At 43.1% G+C, this 22,498-nt stretch overlaps 1 protein-coding gene across 3 annotated transcripts in view; it reads left to right on the plus strand.

Annotated features, from left to right (window-relative positions):
• The window catches only part of CDC14A (cell division cycle 14A), a 117,934-nt gene that overhangs the window by 1,909 nt on the left and 93,527 nt on the right, over positions 1-22,498 (plus strand). For all 3 annotated transcript variants that reach the window (XM_030571798.1, XM_030571799.1, XM_030571797.1), the window contains exon 3: positions 15,468-15,543. In XM_030571798.1, coding sequence (XP_030427658.1) covers positions 15,468-15,543 — 76 coding nt within the window. The remainder of the gene's footprint in view (positions 1-15,467; positions 15,544-22,498) is intronic.

The following is a 22,498-nucleotide window of genomic DNA, read 5'->3' on the forward strand; positions in this document are numbered from 1 at the left end:
CTTGTAGTTAACCCAGGGGTGGGTGGGATGGACATGCTGCTCAGGATTTATTTATAAAGTGAGGTTCTCTTAAGAGTAATTAAATCTTATTAGATAAAGTCTTAAATAGAAGTCTGTGTAGGGGAAAGTCAGGTGAAATAACAGTGGCTTCTCTGTTTTGTTAGTAATTAACTCCTTATATTTTCTATATGCAGAAAAGTACAAAGTGATTATACTTCGAATTTTTTTTTTATTTTTTTTTACAGTTTAGAGATAGTGAAGCTTAGATGGGCTCTTACATCAACACCTAAAGCTTGAAATCTGATCAGATTAGGAGAAATAATAAGAGGTAGCTTTTACTGAGAGTTTTGTAGGTTTAATAAATAAGGATGTTATATTTAAAAATGTGTTTCTTTCCTGCGGAATGAAAGAGGACAACCCATGCAAGGAAAATTGACAATTCAAGATCAGCAGTGAAGTTGACTGTACACAAAGTGGTGTGATCTGAACAAAATAGAAAGAGACCTTCTAAAAATGTTAAAATGAATTACTGGCACGTGAAACTTTAAATTAGAGTGAATAAATGAAGACTTGGCTCACTACTTTTGAAAGGTTGCCGACCCCTGGTCTAGACCCTGGCCTAAGATACATGCCCATGGCTGACTAAATTATGCAGCAGGGTTGTGGGTCTGTTACCAGTGTTGTCCTATCTTAAACAAAAAACGGCTAGGCTGCGATTCAAGAAGTTTGCTCTTGACAAAATCTTGCCAATTGTTGTGCTGTCTAGGGCTTGAATTAACAGCTTATTCAGTGCTTGCAGTACTCAATCTCCAGATTTCTTTGTCTTTAATCTTGGTTTAAGTCTAGATATGATGCAGAAATTGTACTGGTCTCGTTATCCATTCTCCTTATGATTATTGACCTGGATCAAGAGTTCATGCTAATTCTTGTTTCTGTCAGGTATCTTTAATATTGCTGCTCACAAGATAATTGTGATGTGTGTGCAGTGTGTGATGGGCTAGATGAAATTGCATGTGAATGTCTGTGCTCTGAGAGGATACAAAGGATGATATTGAGCATTATGGTGCTGTCATCACCCTTATAGTTAAATGTGTGTAAATCAGCTGGGCAGCTACTGTTTTGGGCTTCAGTGTTAATCATACACAGATAACATTAAGCTGTTTTTTTAAATTTATATTTGGATGGGACAGTATGTATCTGGATTAGGGCGAAGTGGCTGAAAAAACTTGGCAAGATGAAAGTAATGTTTTTAGGATAGGGGAAACATCTGGCAGCAATAGTGAGATTGGTGTCCCTTGTGAAGAGAAAATTTGCCCTCTTGTTAGAAGGGTTTGCAACTGGGAGATAGTTTACTAAAATTAGCTGGGTATCTAAGGATAACACTACTTTTCTAAAGTAGCAGCTAAAGCACTCTAGGCTCTCCTTATTTGGTGAAAAAGCCTGTGACATCTTGTGAATATGGACCTTGCTATCAATGTCTTTGTCCATATTCAATTGCTGTAATATGGTTTGCTTGAGGAGACCAGAAAACCACTTGGAAGTGTCACCTCATGCACATTACATTGGCCAGATTATTTACACTAGGTCTATGTTAAAACTTTTGCTCATACAGCAGTCTTGGTTGAGTGTGACTTTTTTCTCCAACAAAAGTCCTAAGGTAGATCAAGTTATATTGGCATAAAAGTGCTTTTGCTGGTATAGTATATTTCACTCCTTGAACCAGTGTAAGTTATACTGGAAAAAGCATTCTTTTGCTGGTATAAGGGTTTAAGACTACCAGATTTCTTCTATAGTTATACCAACAAACCTTTTCAAAACATAGACTAGACCTTGGTAGCATTTCTTGAGCTCACACATGATACCTGTGTTTCATGATCTTCATTAGCTTCCAGTTTAACTTTTGGATGTAATTCATAGGTCTGGGTTTTTCTCCTGGGTCTTAGCTACCTCAGACTGCCTTCCTTCCCACGTTGCGCCCCACAATTGAGGTTTCCCCAGGTTAGGTGCTTTATATCTAAATGTCTGGCCTGGTGACAAGATGTTAAATTCTGTGGTTTTGTATCTGTTTAATGGTGAGCAGAATTTAACCCAACATTTAAAAATATAAATTAACTTCCTTTATATGCAAGATTACTTTGATTGGACAATGTTAATTCTAAACACTCTTCTGAAGAAAAAACTATAAAGCTTCAGTGCATACAGATTTTGAACTTGCTACTTAAAAATAATTGAATCCAACACTTCACTCATTATTGTTACGGGTCGGGGAGATTTATCTATATTTTACTTCCTCACTGGAGGAATACCTTACTTCCAATATACAGTATCCAGGAAATATACACAGAAATTCAAGAGGAGGTGGAAAAACTCTCTAAAGTCCAAATAGTGCATCCCTTCATCTCATTAGTAGTTACATGGTAACATGACCTGGTAATCTGCCTACCTTTTGCATCAAAGTGAGGAAGGGTTCTAAAATTGCCCTTGTATTTTAGGGCATATATCCAAAGACATTTTTTTCTTTGTGCAGAGAATGACAATTTAAAAAAAAAAATGCTCTTTTTCCAGGGAAGGGGTAAACTATGTGACAATTATCAGGTGGCATACAGATTTTAAGTAACCTTGTGCAGCAATACATACCTCCCTTCAAGTAGCTAATGCCAAATTTTTGCCTTAACATTTGTTACCTCTCACACACATTTTATCATGCATACAGGATATGGATGACTTCAAAAGTACTTTTTCCCCTATGAAACTTGGATTATCCGGAGGGAAGCGTATGGAATAGAATATAAGTCTCCTGATTGCTGGTTGGGTGTCATATCAGCTAGAACATCTGCCTTCTAATAATGCTTCTTCTGTTTGTTTAGACTGTAAGCTGTCTGTGGCAATAACTGACTTACTACATGTTTGTACGGTGCCTCGCACAATGACACCTAATCTCAGTTGGGACCTCTAAGTGTTACTGTAATTTAAATTTTGTAATTGCATATTTTTGTCATGTAACAGTGTAATCACACGTTTCAATTATTTTGGTAATTTATTTTAAAATACCTGTCAGCAGCTATGTCTGTAACGACACAGACCACAGAAAAGATCCAGGAAATATTTTTTTTGAAAAATAGATTAATTACTAGGTATATTCATATAGAACTCAAAGTATTAATTCATTTAAACTACAATACAGAAACATATTTCCTGCACCCCCTCAGAAGCAGTACAAAGGCCTGGAGGAGTTTGGGTAATGGAGGAGCTGAGGGAGAGGGAAGGAATTACTGGGAATTACTGGGCCTGGGTGTGAACTTGAAGGATTGTGTGGGTGGGAGAAGTATGGAACAGGTTTTATGAGGGGAATGGGGTGGGATTGTTAGGAAGCCTCTGGCTGACCTGAGTCCTTCTCATTTAGTCAGGCACATCTGTCCCTTTTCCTATGTGTCCCTGTACCCTCTCTCCTATTCAGACCCTGCCCCAAGCTGTCCCCCTGCACTTGCCCTTCTGAACCCCAGTCAGTGCCACTCCCTTCTTCCCCCAGGAGCCCCATGTGCCCCATGCTTTATGTTCCTCCTTAACCTGTGTCTCTTGGCCTGTCCCCATGGGTAGGGCACTGTGAGGAAGGCAGATTCTTCCTCTTTTCTATCCACAACTGATGCTGCTCCCAGAGCAGCTGTTCTCTGCTCTGACACCACAGCAGCCCTTGCTGGGTGAAAGGAGCAACTGCAGCACAAGGTATTTTCTGTGGGGAAGGGGAATTCTGCGTGGCACATGAATTCTGCACATGCGCGGTGGTGCAGAATTCCACCAGGAGTAAAAATTGTTTGTCATTCAGAATGCCTTGCTGCAAAGGCCCTTTTTGTTTAAAATTGTTAGCATTTGAAATCAACTGAGGCACTCAAGCTGTTGTTGCGAAAGGGGAGAGGATCTTTGAGGTATCGATCCAGGACTCAAACTGTTTATGGGACTTTATAGGTATGAAAAGCATGTCCCGAGCCACGGTGGGATATGAGAGTAATCATACATTGATAATTTCATCAGTTGCATCCTCCTAGTAATTGGTAAGACTCTCTCATATACAGAAGAAAATACAGCCTGCTTTTTATGGTGATAGCACTATACGAACCCAAAACTCATAAGGTGTGTTCAACAGGGTTGTAGAAGCTCTGAGCTCTTTCTCTGAGGCCCATCAATGTGCGTTTGTTGAAGCAGTATATGTTTCCTAACTAGTAACTCCAGACACTTAGGCAGAAGATTGTCAGCCTAATAGTTATCAGAAACACATTCTCTGATCAATCCCAATATTTAAGATCTGTTCCCTACCACAGCTTTATGTTCTTCAAAATGTACCCTTGAAGAGTGTGGCGAAAAAAAGGTTTGCTGTTAAACATTCCATTTATAAATAAAGATGGAGCCTCAAAATTCCTATGTGGCTTTTGAGATGTTTGGTCTCCTGTACTGGTCATTCCTATCGTTAAGGATAACAACTCTTATACACTGTAACTATTTTTTGTAGTCCAAAGTAGATGTGAAGCATGACTGAATTATGATGAAAATTAAAGTTGGGAAAGAAACTGAGTCAGAAGTGCATGCTCTGTACTTTTGCTCATACATTCAAATCAAATATCTCAATACTTTATCAAATGAAATGCTTTTAAAAGCTATTTAAGCCCATCTCAAATGGTAGCTGTCTTGAATTTCACTACTATAATGACAACTGTTCTGGTTAAATATGTTGTGTGTTAACCTGAGAACCTATCATGCTATGGTGTAAAAATGAGAGCTTGTATTAAAACCACTTCCTTTCTCTTGCCAACCTTATATACCATCAAATGAAGGGCAGGAGGAGGGGACATGAATGGAATTATCCAGTTGTGACTGCATTAGGTAAAATTTGGTTCTGATCTAGTGAGTATTATGAGTGAAACTCTCTTGTCTTATGGTGATGGAGGTCTCTCTTCAAGAGGTACATGCTTTCATCTGTAAAGGTATACCATTTTTGATGCCTTCAAGGATGTAGAAGGCATCAAAATAACCCCTCTCACAGATGATCATTTGGCACACAGACATGGTCTGTTTTGGATAGACCTAATAATTAATGAGTTGGGCCCTGGTAAATAACTTTCTTCAAGAAAAATAGTGGCTCTTGCTCTTTGTTTTTCTGCAAACAGATCTGGGTTGGGCATCCTGCATTTAACTGATTAACGTACAATAGGCTTTGACTTGTTATATCAACAAACTAGAAAGCTCGCTGGACATGTTTCAGTTCGGGGAACTGTTATCAAAAATTTTTATTCCAGTATTGCTGTAATGAAGTATAAGGATCCTTCACTGTCTTTCTGAATTATAGAGCCTTTAATCAACCATTTATTCTGGTTGGTAATTATATTTATTATCAAGACATCACAAATACTATGCCACCAGAAACACTTTGTGAACAGCCGCAGAAGTAATTATATGTGACAGTGGAACGTTTTGTACAGCATATACTTCATATCAGCAAGAGGATCTAGGTTAATCAAATAGTGATATATTGCTGTGGATCAAGCAAGCTTAATTCAGAGAATATATATCACCTATTTTTGAGGTTAAGAAGTATAAAGTCAGTATATTGAATGCTTACTGTGTAATAAAGTGAAATTAGTACTGTCTAGAGCTGTATTGGTATGAAATGTCTTCTTCCCTGCCTTCATACTTTCAAAGAAGCAGTTTCTTTTTCCTGACAGAGCAATAGTAAATTTTCATTTACTTCACAAAGTTAAGTCTCCTTACTTAACTGTGGTGACTCAATAATTGTAGCTGTGCAGAAAGCCTGATTCAGTAGCTGTAGGACCAATAATGAAAATTTAGACTACACTCGTCACACCACACAAGAGCTGCCACTTCCCACATAAAGTAGCGAGTTCTTTGTTCAATTTAACATCATCACATGCTGTTGAAATGAACATCAGTTAACCAATCTTGTCAGGCAATAGAAGACAAGAAAAGCCATTTTTGAAGGCTAACATGGAGTACAAGCAAGAGACCATACATCATGTGGATGAGAATACTTTGTGGCAAAACTACAGTTTCTTCAAATACTGGTCCAGCTAACACATGCAGTAATCATACACCGCTATTAAAAATTGAAGTGTACCATTCACCCCTCCTCTTTCACTTATAAAAATTAATTGCAACACATTTTAAGGTACAGAATTAACCCATAAAGGGGAACCTCGGATTGAATGTGGAAGTTATAGGTAGCTATTCTCCTCTTCTAAAAATTAGAAGTATGATTTAGATCCTAGCCAGATTTCTACTTGGGTGGGGGAGAAGGACTAGTATCCATAGACTTTCCAGCCCCTCCCCCCCTTCCTTCTTGGAAGCCAGTGGGATGCAAAAAAACCCCCAAATCCTCCCCTCAAAACTTTTGTGCTGAACTTTGACCTAATTAACAATTCTCTGAACTTGTACTGTGCCCCTCCTCAACATCTCAAAGGGGCATCTCTGCATATCTGTTTTGCTCACTAAAGGATAAACAAATCACCAAAAACTGAACTGCAAGTTAGTACCAATCAAAAATAGAACTCTTGTCTTCTGAGTCCCAGGCTCCAACTTTCACCACTGTACACCAAGCTGCCTTCCTGCTTAGACAGATTTACTGAGGAACTTAGACTTCCTCAAGGAGTGTGCTTTTTTTTTTTCCCCCTCCTCCCCAAAGAGAAGGGGCTTCCAGTATGCTCTGAAAATCTTTTTTTTTTTTTTTTTTTTTTTTTTTTTTAAAGCTTGTTCTGTAACTAAACCTTCTTGACTGAGAACTTTATATCCCGCTCATAAGCTTTGTCCTGGTTTCTGAGGGACCTTATCTCAGAAATGCTTCTCTATTGATAGTTGATTAATGGAAGTTCAGTCATTGATGCAGCTGGGTCATGATTCATTGATGGTTTTGAAGATCAGGACTGCAGTCCTGAAAAGGAGTGGAAACTTGCTGAGGGAGTGAAGCACTGAGTGGTATGCTTGTGGTAGCCTGTTCTGTTTATGTAGGCTGGAGTCTTTGAGTTGCATTCCCATTCGATCCTAAGTATAGTGATTTACAGTAATCCAGCATGGAGATGGACAGCACAGGAATTGCTGTGGCCAGATTCTTGTATGGAAGGAAGAGTCATAGTTTTTTCTAGCAAATTGGAGGTGGAAGAATAATTTTATATATAAACTTTATTTTACGAATACTAGTTGGTCACTTAGAATTAGTGATGAATTGGGAGCAGGACACCTTTTGCTTTGAACCACTCTGATAGTCGGACAGGAGGACGCTTTCAGTGGAAAGGAGAAAAAAGACCCAGCTAATTCTTTCAAGCATTTCTACTTTCCTACTAATCTCTGATTTTTGTTTGAGTTTACATATCTGGACGTCAGAATCGCTGACACACAGGATTTGCTTCTTGGTGGCTTAATTTGTTGATTCCCACTAATCAACAATAACACTGCCTTTCATGAATGGTAATAAAGTTTACCTCATGATTCTAGTGCATATCCTCCAGAGGACAGTGAAGAGCTGGATTGCTCTGGGCTAGTAATGAGCTATGACGCAACATTGAATCAAGAATTCAGGAGATCCAGTAGCTTCAGCCTCCCCCCCCCCCCCGCCCTTTGAACATCACAGCAGCGTTAGGATTTGTCCTGGGACATACTCTACTTTGTTTTTGGACATTTTGAAATCTTGGATCACAGATAGCAAGTGTAGAAAATCAAGAGTAATTGCCTATAGAAGACAAAGCCTCCAATATTGGGACCTTTGGTCACCCTAAGCCCAGGGCTCTCTAACACAGCTCAGCTGACTCAAGTCCCACTGACCCTGTGCTTAAACTGCAGTGCAGACTCACCCAAAGTGGCCACTGACTCTCCCACCTGGCTTTATAACCACCCTCAACCCCGCTGCGGGAGATAGTTGAGGGGGAGTGGGCATACAGGAAACTGTACCACATCAAGGCACCACCCACCCCTGCTCTCTGCTGCAGCCCACTCGATACCCTCCCTGCCTCTGGTCCCGGCCAAACACCCTCGTTGGGTCACGGCTGCTGGCAGACAGTGGCCTGGGCAGGGTGGCTGCGTGGGGGCAGCGTGGTGGGGGTCAGGGAGCTATTTATCCCACTGGTGTGCACGGTGCCTGACACTGAACGGAGCCCACACGCCGCAGGGAGCTGTCTGCATGGTGAGTGGGGAGCGGAGCTACGCGGTCTGTGGGGTAGGGCAGTGCTAGGGCCTTCTCTAGCCCCTCCCCCCCCCCAGAGCCAGGCAGCGAAGGCTTCCCCAGTGGCGTCGTGCAGCCGCTCTGGGGCGGGCTTCTCCCCCAGCTCATAGCCACACTGGCTCGCTGTGCTTCCTGGGATGGCGGGAGCCTGGGGCGGCACTCTCTAGTGCTCTGTGCCATGCACGGGGCCCTGACCCTAAGAGCCAGAAGGGTGGCAAGGTCGGGAGTCCCAGGGGTGCTTACCTGGGATGGCTCCCAGGAAGCATCCAGCAGTCCCTCTGGTTCTTTGGGGTGGGGTGGGGTGAGGTGTGGGGGTGGAGGGCTCTCTGCCTGCTACTGGCACCTGGAAGCCCACCCCTGCAGCTCTCATTGGGCAGGAGGGAGCCGGTGCAGCGTGCAGAGACTTCCTCCGCCTCTGTGCCTAGGGGTCACCAGCACTGCAGGCTCCTGTCAGCAGGCAGGCGTGCTGCCGGGAGCTGCCCCAGGAAGTGCCGCCATGTCAGCCCCAGCATTTTGCTGGTGATTGTGAGCGGTCCCTGATATCGGGACAAAAGGCGTCCCGACCGATGTGCAGTCAGAACGCGGGATGTATTAAAATCGAAACTGTCCTGATGATACCGGGACGTCTGGTCACCTTAGTCACGGATGTCTGGGCTTGAGTGGATTCAGCCACCACAAGTCTGACATGGTAATAATATTTCCGCATCCACTGTACTATCAGCATATCATGTAGAGAAGATGCTTAGACTGGTCTGCCAAACAAGAATAAAATTGTGCCGTCCTTCCTTCAGATGAGCTACAATTATTGTCATTGGATTAACGAGAACTTGGGAAGCTAAATGGCAGAGCACAATAATTTTACAGACTAATATATTCACATAAATACCTGGTCCATTCTTCTGTCAGAGCAGGATTGTGTTAGATACCAGATTGTTTAACAAAGTCTGTGGGTGACTTTTTCTGAAGGTTAATGTGTCTGCATCCAGGCTGATGTGAGGACTTGTAAGGAATAAAATTGGCATCCCAAGGCATCCACGGATTTTAGAAAGTGCTTGTTCAATACATTATAATTTGATTATTTTTAAACTTGTAGAAAATGATTTTAGAGTTTGAGAGGATGCCAGATTCATAGCACTAAAGACTCTGCTCCTCTGTTAAAATTCCACATAACTACAACGTGTGGAAATCCCCCTGCTCCCAATGATTTTAAAATATGCCTCAGTTCTGACTTGGAAGGACCATGTCAAGAAGCCAAAGAATGAATTCTCTAAGCTTTAACCTTTTGCAGGGCCGTCTTTATGAATTGCGGGGCCCGATTTGAATACCTGGCAGTGGTCCGGGGCCTCCATGGCATTTCAGTGGCGGGAGGTCCGCTCCGGATCTTCTGCGGCCCCGAAGGACCCTCCACCGCTGAAATGCCAACAAAGACCCAGAGTGAATACACACCCTGCCTCCGAAATGCTGCCGAAGACCTGGAGAGGACCAGATGAATAAAAAAAATTTAAAGGGTGCCTAAGGCATGGGGCACTCTTAGGCACGAGGCCCGATTCTGGGGAATCAGCCTAAAGTCGGCCCTGCCTTTTGGCCTGCCTGCTGAGGCAGCTTCCATAAGGTGCCATAAATAGGGGTGAAGTTGTTGTTGATGGTCTTTTAATTTGGAGTCCATTAGCTCATTTCACAAAGGCTACCAAATAATACATATTTTGTCACTGCCAACCTAAGACCAATTCAAACCACTGATTTAGGCTCTTAATCTCATTACCATTTCCCCTAGGTCAGGGGTTCTCCAAATTTTGTTGTTAATATGGCCCTTCTCTTAATACAGATGGTCTTTTGAACTCTCTCTCTTGCACTTATATTATAAAATCACTATAGAGAGTACGTCATACTTGCATAGCAAAGCAAGCTTGGTCATATACTTTCAAATTTTTTTTTTTTTTTTTTTTTTTTTTTACAGTTGGAAAATTGGGGCTTTGACCCAAAAAATTTTTTCTGGGAAGAACTGAATGCCTCAAAGTCAAAATATTCATATATGGATATGCCACCACTGCTGCTTGGGCATTCCAGGGATGTGTCTATATAGGAAACTTCATAGCACTGCCACAGGAACGCTCCTGTGGCAGCACTTTGAAGTGTGAGTGTGGTTGTATGCGAGCGCTGGGAGAGAGGTCTCCCAGCGCTCCTGGTAATCCACCACCACGAGGTGGCTATGTCTACGCTAGAGAACCTGCAGCGGTGCAGCTGTAAGAGCTCTCGTGTAGCTGTTCTATGTAAACAAGAGAGAGCTCTCCTGTCAACATAGTGCTGTGCACACTATCACCTGTGCCAGTGTAACTATGTCGCTCTGGGGGGAGATGTACAATATTCACATCGCTGAGTGACATAAGTTTTGCCAACATAAGTGGTAATGTGGACATAGCCTATATCTCTCATGATGCAGCACCTCCTCTCATCAAGAAGAGAGACTATGGTACATCATGGGAGGTTGGTCTGTAGAAGAGAATGGACATGTTAGGCACCTATGCTACAGCTTTCATGAGGAACCATGATGACATTTCCAAAGAAAAATTTTCTGACATTGTCAACTTTTTTCTTTGTTACTGAAGATTGAGCATTTCTATGTGATGGAAAATCTTTGATTTCCTAACATAACTGTGGAAAAAGTAATAGACAATTATTTAATGTATTAAATGCTCTAAGTATGTTAATGACACTGGCCACTTTTTTTCTTTTGCCCCTTGCATCCTGTTCCTCTTTCTCTCTCTCTCTCTCTCTCTCTCTCTCTCTCTCCATATGTTTTTCTAATGCCTGGTTCTTCTACCCCGCCCATCTCTCTTGGTGAGTGGTTGGCTCTTGTAATGAGTAGCTCCTGTTTTTCTTTCTTGCTCTTAAGCATCAGAGGCAGGAAGGAAACTCCTTTGCTCCCAGATGTTTTTACAAAGAGGCACCTAGGTCCAGTTTGTAATGAGAAAATGACACCTGCAGAAGTGGCTGGAAATAAAGAGAGCTAATACTGGTCAGTTTTCTAGGGGCCACCAACAATTGGTATGTAGACCACAGTTTGGGAGTCATTGTCCTAAAGCATGAAGTCCCTAAGCATTTGTTTGTCATTAACTTCACTAAGGAATATCCTAGGTGGTTGTTTTTTTGGGGGGAGGGAGGAAAGGGGGTTGGGGATAATTTCTTTCCCTGTCTCTGAGACGCCTCCACCACCCTTGTTCTGATTAGGAATAAAGAAATTTCCATACGTTCATAAGGGGGAACTTCTTAAACAAAAGAAGCAAAAATGTCAAATGAAGCGACAAAGTCTCAAAAGAAACTTTGCAAAAAAGATGACCAGTGACCCTTTTATATCCCCCCAATGTTTTAAAAAGCAGGGCAACATATATACCAAATTAGTGTCATTATACTAGACTCTTTTCCCTTCTTCTTTCCCTTCCCCCTGCCTCTCTGTGGGAAAGCTAACTTAAAACCCATCTCTTGTTTCTGTTCTCCCTCCCTCTCTCTGAATGTTGTCAGCAGAGGGATATGTTGAAATTAATAATCAATAGAACGGCACGTTTCTCCCCAGGCAACTGTAAATTTGACATTTCCTAAATTTCAAGTACATGACTTTGCAACCTAAATAATGTTCTTGTGACATAGTATGGGGTTTTCATAATATAATTTCCTATGGGTTGTTTTTTTAAGATAAAAGGAATTATACTTGTAACTGTTACAACTCCCACCATGAGTGGTGTTTACATCCTTTATCTTCAGCACTGCAGGACAGTGAGTGCCACTTGAACTACAGCACTACCTACAATAGCTGATAGCAGGAAGGATGTTTTCCCGGAGGGAGATTGGAATGGGTTACTGGGACCATGTGCTGGGTCTGGGAGGTGGTGGAGGAGAGGCTCATCTGGCCTGGATATATCTTCTCTCTTCCCAAGTCAGGAGCTGGGGAGCTCCTGTTTCCTGTGGTGTGCAGCCAGAGGGAGGGAGGGCCTTTTAAAAACGAGGAGTACTTGTGGCACCTTATAAACTAACAAATTTATTTGGACATCAGCTTTCCTGGGCTAAAACCCACGTCATCAGATGAAGTGGAATGTAGTAGGAAGCTATATAGCAGTACATGAAAAGATGGGAGTTGCCTTGCTTAGTTGGGGGGGGGGGGTCCGAGACAAATCAATTAAAGTGGGCTATTATCAACAGGATCAAAAATCATTTTGTGTCATATTCTGGGTCTGGGAGGGTAGTCAGATAGTCTTTCCTGGCTCTTCTGTGACCCTGCACAGTTCTTTTGGCAGTTCCTGGTGTGGTGTCAATAGCAGTTGCTCCTTAAGGCCTGGTCTACACTACGAGTTTGTCGAATTTATCAGCGTTAAATTGAATTAACTCTGCACCCATCCACACAACGAAGCCTTTTTTGTCAACATAAAGGGCTCTTAAAATCGATTTCTGTACTCCTCCCCAACAAGGGGAGTAGCGCTGAAATCGACATTGCCATTTCGAATTAGGGTTAGTGTGGCTGTAATTCGACGCTGTTGGCCTCCGGGAGCTATCCCACAGTGCACCATTGTAACCGCTCTGGACAGCAGTCTGAACTCAGATGTACTGGCCAGGTAGACAGGAAAAGCCCCACGAACTTTTGAATTTTATTTCCTGTTTATCCAGCGTGAAGCGCTGATCAGCACAGGTAACCATGCAGTCCCGGAATCAAAAAAGAGTTCCAGCATTGACCATACAGGAGATACTGAATCTGATCTATGTATGGGGAGATGAATCTGTTCTATCAGAACTCTGTTCCAAAAGAGGAAATGCCAAAACATTTGAAAAAATCTCCAAGGCCACGATGGACAGAGGCCACAACAGGGACTCAACACAGTGCTGCATGAAACTTAAGGAGCTGAGACAAGGGTACCAGAAAGCCAAATGGACGCTCACGGAGGGAGGGGCAACTGACGACTTGCTATTCCACAGTTACTGCGCTCTCCGAAAACCACTTGAATTCTGGGCTGAGCTTCCAGTGCCTGAAGGATCAAAAACATTGTCGCGGGTGGTTCAGGGTATATGCTTTCATGCGGGGTGGGGGGGGAAATTGACGACAAAGGAGAAAAAGATCTTTTCTCACCTTTTTTCAATATCGCCATTGGATGCTGCTGGCAGATGCGGTGCTGCAGCGCGACACAGCAGCAGCCCCTTGCCTTGCCTTGTAGATGGCAGACGGTACAGTATGACTAGTATCTGTCATCGTCGTCCTGTGGGTGCTCCTGGCTGGCCTTGGTGAGGTTGATCGGGGGCACCTGGGCAAAAATGAGAATGACTCCAGGTCATTCTCAAGTCTTAAGTTTTGTGTAATGGAGATTAAGTCCTGCCTGGAATATCATGGCAGCTGGAGGCTTCTACCTCAGGCTGCTCTCTGTCAGCAGCACCGCGCGGTCGCGCCTCCCTGTTGCTACCAGGGCTCACAATCATATACTTAGACCTCTACATTTTGCTGCAAATAAAAAAAAATTAAGCTGCCGTTTAGAACTGTCCCACAACATATATATCCTGGGACATTTTGTATTTTACCAGTGTCAACCAAAGGTCCATACACCCATAGAGATTCAGTCCTGCCTGTGCTTCTATCCTAGTGCTTATCACAGATTCCCATTTTCAGTATAGGTTGAGCAAGTACAGAATGGTGGTTCACTCTACTTTGCTGTAAGCCAACCACCTTCCCCTCCCCCCTTCGATCTCTGCTTGCAGAGGCAATAAAGTCAGTGTTGTTTCAAATTCATGCATTCTTTATTACTTCATCACACAAATAGGGGGATAACTGCCACGGTAGCCCAGGAGGGGTGGGGGAGGAGGAAAGCAACAGGTGGGATTGTTGCAGGGGCACCACCTAGAATGGCATGCAGCTCGTCATTTCTGCAGGATGTCTGGGGCTCTGACTCAGAGCGGCTGTTTGCCTCTCTGGTTCTTTAGTAGGCTTGCCTGATATTCTAGGCAGGACTGACTCTCCATTAGACAAAACTTAAAGAAGAGAATGACCTGGGGAGTCATTCCCATTTTTATCTAGGCGCCCCCAACCACCAAGGCCAGCCAGGAGCACCCTTGACAGCAGCAGACGGTACAGTATGACTGGTAACAGCCTTTGCTAACTTGGAAAGGCAAGGGGATACTGCTGTGTAGCACTGCAGTACCACATCTGTCAGCAGCATCCAGTAGACACATGGTGACAGTGAAAAAAGGCTGAACGGACTCCATGGTTGCCGTGCTATGGCGTCTGCCCAGGCAATCCAGGGAAAAGGGTGCGAAATGATTGTCTGCTGTTGCTTTCAACGAGGGAGGATTGACTGACGACGTTTACCCATAACCACTCGCAGCAAATTTTTGGCCCCATCGGGCATTGGGATCTCAACCCAGAATTCCAATGGGTAGGGGAGACTGCAGAAACTAGGGGATAGCTACCCACAGTGCAACGCTCCGCAAGTCGACGCTAGCCTCGGTACAGGGACACACACCGCCGAATTAGTGTGTTTGGTGCGCTCAACTTTATACAATCTGATTCCAAAAATCGATTTCTGTAAAATCGGAATAATCCTGTAGTGTAGACCCTAAGTGGCAGCATGGGCCTAGTCTTAGAATGTTTTTATATTCTTTTGTTTTGACAGACTGCCATAATTTCCTGAGAAATGAAGGTGAGGGAAGGGGAAGTAGCTGTTCTCAGCAGTGAATATCTCAGTAAAAACTGAACAGAATGTTATGGGACAAAGAGGATTTTTCGGAGAGCTTGTGTGCTGCAAATAATGGAGGTCTTGGGACTTCATTTTGAGAATATTTTATAATAGAAAGTGTTAGGCAACTGAAATATAGAGGCCCCCAATAATAGATAAAAGATGTTTTTAATTGCCCAATATATACTGAAGAGACAAAATGGGTGAGATAATATCTTTTATGGGATCAACTTCTGTTGGTGAAAGGGACAAGCTTTAAAGCTTACACAGAGCTCTTCTTTTGGTCTGTGTAAGATTGAAAACTTCTCTCACCAACAGAAGTTGGTCAAATATTGGTTCACACACCTTGTTCTCTAATATCCTAAGACTGACATGGCTACAACAGCACTGAAAACTTTTTTGCTATGATTACACTGGATCCCAAATGGAACATAGCAAAATTACTAACTGGCTTGCAGTTTAAAGAGCTGGAAGCAGATGTTCATTGAAATAGTTTAGTTCTTCTCTAAATGTATTTTTTCATCTCTTTCCCCACTCCACAGTTTCTATGCAGATTTTGGACCTTTAAACTTGGCGATGTTGTACAGATACTGCTGCAAACTAAATAAGAAGCTAAAGGTAAAGTTTTTAACCCTTTATATTTAGATTTCTGTGCCAAATATTCAAACTGTATTGTTTTTAACAAATTGCAGTACATAGCATTGCTGGGCAAGTGTCATTTACATGGTTAACCTTGAGCTTTGGACACAGAAGTTTTGCTGTCTTGCCATGAATGTACTCCCCATGAGGAACTGAAAACTGAGCCTTTTTGTTCAGGAACTGAACCACAAAGGACATGTACAACTCGTTCTCTTCAAGGTAAAATGTAATATAAGCCAAAGGAAGTTAGTGGAATAGTAAGCAAAGGAATGATGGCCAGAATCCTTTTGAGTTACGTTGATGTCTTGAGTTCATTTCCAGCATATCTGCCTGTAATCTATAGTTATGTTAGAATGAATAATATTGGACTGAAAGATGATGATGATACCATGGTAGGAATGTGTGACAAAAGAAGGATGAAAATGCATGTTTAAATGAATATTTTTCAATGGAAGAGTTAACATGACTTTAGTTTGTTTCTGAAGAAACAATGCATCTTTATTAATATAACAGTAACCTATAAAAGTTCAGTTAATACAAAAAAGTTCAGTTGTATACAGAAAAACTTTTTTCTGATATGGTGGCACATTTGCTGTTCCTAACCATACATCCACATACCTGTTTTCTTCTCTGCACCTGCATCAGGGCTTTCTAAATTTGGTCTTTGACTTTGACTTACGTTACACAAGACCAGTGGATCTATCTATTTTCTTTGGATGCAATGACGACTTTTATTTAAATTGTAAAGTGCCTGTCCTGAATCCTAGGCAGTATCTAAAAATATACAATTCAGAATTAAAAGGCACCTTTCAAAAATGTATATAAAATGTGACTGTATTGACCACCTCTAAGAACAGTAATAATACAGTCACATAACCTTCAGTCCAGCCCTGTCCCCAGATGCCTAAGGAAAACAAAGGTGGCTTTCTGCACCTGGTGCAAATCCTAACAAATTGGGTTGCCTTATAAGAAAAGTAAATATCTTAACTAAACTTTGTTGGGAATTTTCTGACAAAAGCTTGTTTTTGTCAGAAAAGGCTAAGTAGTCTAAACAAAAGTGTTCAGAGAGAGATCAGGTTTAATCAACTTCTGATGAGGAAACCTGCCTGACTTCCTGGCAAGTTGTTGAGGTTTCCAGGGTCTGCAGCAGTGGGGCAACCCTGCCATGCAGACTCCAGTGGGGACACTGGAGTTTGCAGGCTCCCCGTTGCTAAGATGGGGTCCTCAAAGTTCTGGAAATCCTAGCTTGGCTTTCTGGGGGCCGCAGGTCTGATACAGACCTTCCTATCAATTTTCACTGCTGTTTTTCAGAGAGAGACAATATGAAACTGAAAAGAATATGTCCATTTCAGTCAGCAGCTGCTGGATCCCAGGGCCTGTGTTTTGTTTTGGAAATGCCATGTGTCAGTGTTTCCAAAACTAAAATTTTACAGAATTTTAGGTTTACAGCAAAGTTTGAAATGGGAAAATTTCCCATCTACTGGAACTTTCCAAGTTTTGACCAGTTCTCATTTTAACTTCAAGAAAAATATTTCCAAGTACAGAAATATTCTCAAATTAATTTGAATAAAGCTTAATAAATTTGTACTGTTCCCTTCAAATGCTTCACTGACTATGTGATATAGTGAAAAAATGATTAAAGCTAATGGAATAAGAGAACATATTACTGCAACATGAAATACATTACTATCACCTAAATAAATGTGTGGAGTTAAATGTTCAGCTAATGAAACTAAGTAATCTAACCACACCTCTTCCCCCTATATAGCTGTTCTTGGGAGCCAAAAAATCTTACCGTGTTATAGGTGAAACCACGTTATATTGAACTTGCTTTGATCTGCCGGGGCACGCACCACCCCACCCCCTCTGGAGCGCTGCTTTACTGTGTTATATCCGAATTTGTGTTATATCGGGGTAGAGGTGTACTACAATTTTCCTTCTAGAACAAGATAATACTACAAAAACAATGCCGGTACTCTGAATTCTCATAGTGACCGTACTCACATTGGTGCCTTCTTTGAGTTTTGTCAAATCTGCATTAAAAGTGTTCTTAAAAGAAACAGCATGTGCTGGGTCATCGTCCGAGTGACCTTAAATGTTCTGCAGCTAATACAATGTCCCACACTTCGTGGTGTTCAGAAGGGGATCTATTCTTGTACAATCCTTAGGGAGTGAACTGTCACAGAACCTCATAGGAGAGCTAATTTATAAGAACATGACTTAGTAGAAAAATTTAAATACCTGGCATAAAGTTTCAAAGAAGTACTTGATTGAAACAAACTTAAAAGCCCTGGAGGGAACTTCTGCAAGAAACTTGTGTTAATATCTTATTCATAACCCCTTTGCAAAATAACATGTAGTGAAAATGACCACTTTTATTATGTTTTTGTAATACAGTGGTACAAACAAAGGTTAAAGGGGGACAAAGAGTCCTGTGACACCTTATAGTCCGACAGAAGTATTGGAGCATGAGCTTTCGTGGGTGAATACCCACTTCGTCAGACACATGTTAAGGAACATTATTAAAGTTGAGAAGTCAAGCACTCAGAAATTAAGAAATTCAAAATTTACAGTTGCCTAACTATGCAACCTAAATTTGGCCCCTCCTTGTATGTGTACATCTTGATACAGTCTGTAATTACACCACTGCATACCACTTTTTCCTCAGAACCCCTGCCACAGACCCTGGGAGCCCTACACAGGACTTCTCACCTCCACGGCAGGGAGCCTGAGAATCCTAGCTCTAGCCCAGGCTCACAAGGCTTTTGGGCTCCTTCCTGTAGAGCCATGACCCTGGAAACCCTTGGGTTCCCAATTCTAAGGCAGTCTGTATGGCAGGGCTGCCCTGGAGCCAAAAACTCTGGGAACCTGGGGTTTTCAGGAACAATTCTGGTTTGAATGAATCAGCATTTTTTGATTGAAAACTTCTTCAGTTGGGAACATTCCAACCAGTCCTACCACAAACCCTACTCATAATACGTGTATAAAACATCCTACCACAAACCCTACTTATAATGTGTGTATAAAATAATAATTAGTTTCAGGTTTTTTAATTATGTCCTGTGGGTCGAAGTTAAATGTTGGACTGCATAATTGGGAATTTCCTGTGCCAATATTGTTAATCAAATGTCTAATATTAAACATCATAATTTTTGTTAGTGCCCCTGTTGTGCTTGGAATTTTTCAAACAAAAACAAGGCCCAGCCCTTGTCTTGTGGAGTACTTGGTCGAAAACCAACAGATTAAAGGGAAGGGATACAATATATTAGCTGAGTGCCCAAGGTGGCCCTGGATCAGGTACTGGGAAAATAAAGTTGAAGCATTAACTCTCTTGTTGGTATAAGTCAGTGAGTCTTTTCCATATACAATACAACAGAAATGTGTCTTAGGAGGGGACTTAAATGTGGACTGGGTGAGGGTCTTTTAATTAAAAATCAGGAAGGACATTTCATGACAGAAGGCAGTATGGAATTAAGCAGTTGATAAATAGGTGGCTGGATCTGTCATCCTAGAAGTGGAAGGCTGATTCAAAGCAAGACAATAGCAGATAAATAGGGATGGAGTGTATTATATAGGGCAGGGGTTGTTAACCTTTCAGAAGTGGTGTGCCAAGTCTTCATTTATTCACTCTAATCTAAGGTTTCGTGTGCCGGTAATACATTTTAATGTTTTTGGAAGGTCTCTCTCTATAAGTCTATAAACCAGGGCTAGGCCACCTATGGCACGGGTGCCGAAGGCGGCACGCGAGCTGATTTTCAGTGGCACTCATGCTGCCCAGGTCCTGGCCACCGGTCCGGGGGGGCTCTTCATTTTAATTTAATTTTAAATGAAGCTTTTTAAACATTTTAAAAGCCTTATTTACTTTACATACAACAATAGTTTAGTTATATATTCTGGACTTATAGAAAGAGACTTTCTAAAAACATTAAAATGTATTACTGGCACACAAAATCTTAAATTAGAGTGAATAAATGAAGATTCGGCACACCACTTCTGAAAGGTTGCCCACCCCTGCTATAAACTATTGTAAAGTAAACAAGTTTTTTTAAATATTTAAGAAGCTTCATTGAAAATTAAACTAAAATGCAGATCCTATCAGTTTAGTGCAGTGGTTCTTAACCTGGGTGCACGCACCTCCTGGGGCAAGGCCAGTGCAAGGATATTTTGGGCCCTAGGCGAGACTTCCACCTTGCTTCCTCCCCACCCCCGCCGCATATCGGTTCAGTGAGGGGCAAATCCCAATGAGCCTTTATAGACCCCAGGGGCCAACCATGCCCAGCGCCTGCTCCCCAGACCAGGTTCCCCCCTCCCCATCCCCTGAACTCCCCTGGAGGGTGCACAGCCCTCCCGCAAGCCCTCCTCACCCCACCCCAGTGGCCCCCACCCCAAGTTCACTCACTGGCTTTGCCAGGCTTGAGCTGCTGCAGCAACTTGGCAGGGAGGAGCCGCATTCCAGAGGCACCCGAGAGCCAGAGTGTCTTTCTTACGGCAGCAGCAAGCCCCAGCCATGAAGGAGCCGGCACAGTGCACGGGAGCAGCAGCCCTGCAAAGGCAGCGGTGCCACTAGTGGGGAGCAGCCGTGTCCCTCCTGCCCAGGCTGCGGGAGCCAACCCATATGCACTTCCCGGCTCCCCCCTCACCTAGGGTTACCATATTTCAACAATCAAAAAGAGAGGAGAGCCCTGCCCCATCCACTCCCTCCCACTTCCCATCCCGAGTGCCCCCTTCTGGGACCCCCTGACCCTAACTGCCTCCCAGAACCCCAGTCCCTACCTAAGCCTCCCTGCTCCATGTTCCCAGACTACCCCCTCTGGAGACCCCCCGACCCTAACTGCCCCCTGAGCATGATGAGGCGGGTAGCCAGGGGGCATGTCTGCCCGGGCTGCAGCCCGGTGGGCCCCCCCCCCCAGGGGGGCTCCTGCAGCGGATGCTTGCGGGTGGCGGTCCCCATGCACCTGCTTCAACCTGTCCTGTGCCTCAACCCCTTTCCCCCCTCTCCCACACCCAAACTTTTCTGCTGCTGGGGGGTAGAACAGGGGGGTGCAGTGGCCCAGGACTGCCTCAGCATCAGCCAGTGCACCTGGCACAGGGGTTGTCTGAACTACCCATGAGCCAAGCGCACCGGCTACTGCAAAGGTCACGGAAAAGCATAGAATCCATGACCTCCATGACAAACTCGCAACCTAAAACAGCTGTAGCCTGAAGCCTCACTGTGATGTGCTATGTCTTCTCCAAATTACCATGATTTCTTTCTGCCTGAAACAGGCAGAATCTTTGGGGAGTGGAGACCTGTAATACCTCCCTCTCATGAGAGTAGCTGTCTTTGGGAGCAGAAACATGGAGACACTCTTGTTCCCACTGAGTCTATAGGCTGAGAATCTCTTGTCAAGTGCCTGGTGGTGTTGAGAGTCCTGCTCCGTGTATAATAGGAACAAAGCCTCAATCTTTATATCCAGTCTAGAAGTGAAGACAGATTGTGGAAATGTCAGTTGCGAAGTACTGGGAAAAAAATCAGCGTCTGATAAAACTCCTTTTAGAAAACACACACAAAGTTCCCCCAACTGAAATACAAATTAAATATGCTTGGAAAGTTACTAAGTGACAGTTACATCCCATCAAATACTGGTCTTCACTTAAATATTCCCTTATTCTTAGGGTTTTTTTTTAATTCCTTGATATCCAGTCACGTATATTTAGTATAATGGACAATACTTGGGCACATGTCTATTTATAACCAACATGTACTTTAAATAAGTTAAATGGCTTCTGAGAAGTTGTACTTCAGCTGTGTTTGAGAGTGTACTTGTGTCCCGAAGTCACCGGGCTAATGCTTCATATGGAGTAGTTCCAGAGCCAGTCAGGACTCTGAGATAGCATGCCTCCTTTCTCTGAACATACTGTTGCCAGGGCAAGACGCTTACGCAGCTTTGACCTTCCTGGGTCTGACTTTGGAGTATTCAGCCTCCCTTTCCTCCCCATGTGCTTCCCGCTCTTGGGCGGGGCTCTTGGGGAGCAGTCAGATGTAGCTCTCAGCCAGCCAGTAAAACAGAAGGTTTATTAGGTGACAGGAACACAGCGTAGGACAGAACTTGTTAGCACAGAAATCAGTGACTTTCAGCCAAGTCCATCTTGGGGAGTCCTGTGCCGGGAGTCCTGGGCCAGAAGTCCTGGAATCTCTCTCTTCCAGTCCCCCCCAAGCAGACAGCCCAGCTTCCAGCAACCCGACCTCCAATACCACTGTTGCTCCTTCGCCTTGTCTTTGTCCCTGGGCAAAGAGTCACTTGGTTGCATCCCTGCCGGGTCTCAGGTTACAAAGGGCTCCTGTCCTAGCATACATGCAGACAGCTGGAGCAGCCTCACCTGCCACAGAAGTCTCAGCCAAAGTCACACACCCCTATTCTCGCCACCGAGATATTGGTGCAGCACACAGGGAAACTGAGGCACGCATTATTTATGCAAAACTCACATAGGCTCAACACTAAGACTCGCATACAGTATAACCAGGAAAACTCTCCACTTCGCCACAACTTGTGCGGAGGCAGATGTTTGTTTTTTAACAATTGGCTACTTTTAGTCTTTAAATGTGGTGGGGAGAAAAGTCTCTGCTTTTTTTAAGTTGTGGCTTGGCAACTGTTTTTTGTATAGTCAGAACTTATTCAAGGATATCTTTTCTCTTTTAAAAAAAAATCTGTAGGTAAGGTACTGAGAGGTTATGCTTGATAAGAGAGCCTGTTGATCTTGTTTCATTTCTTGTGTTTTGATCACTGATTGCTATGGAGATTATATGCTGTTCTGAGTAATCAACAGCAAGACAAGAATGCTTGATCATAATATCCTGTTTGCTCTTTGAAACTGAGCTGTAGTGAAATGCTTAACCCACTTTAACATTATGATATTGTGGAGCTTGATTGTTCAGGGAAGCTCAAGGGTGCAC

The sequence above is a fragment of the Gopherus evgoodei genome, chromosome 8 (assembly GCF_007399415.2).
Source record: "Gopherus evgoodei ecotype Sinaloan lineage chromosome 8, rGopEvg1_v1.p, whole genome shotgun sequence".
NCBI lineage: Eukaryota > Metazoa > Chordata > Testudines > Testudinidae > Gopherus > Gopherus evgoodei.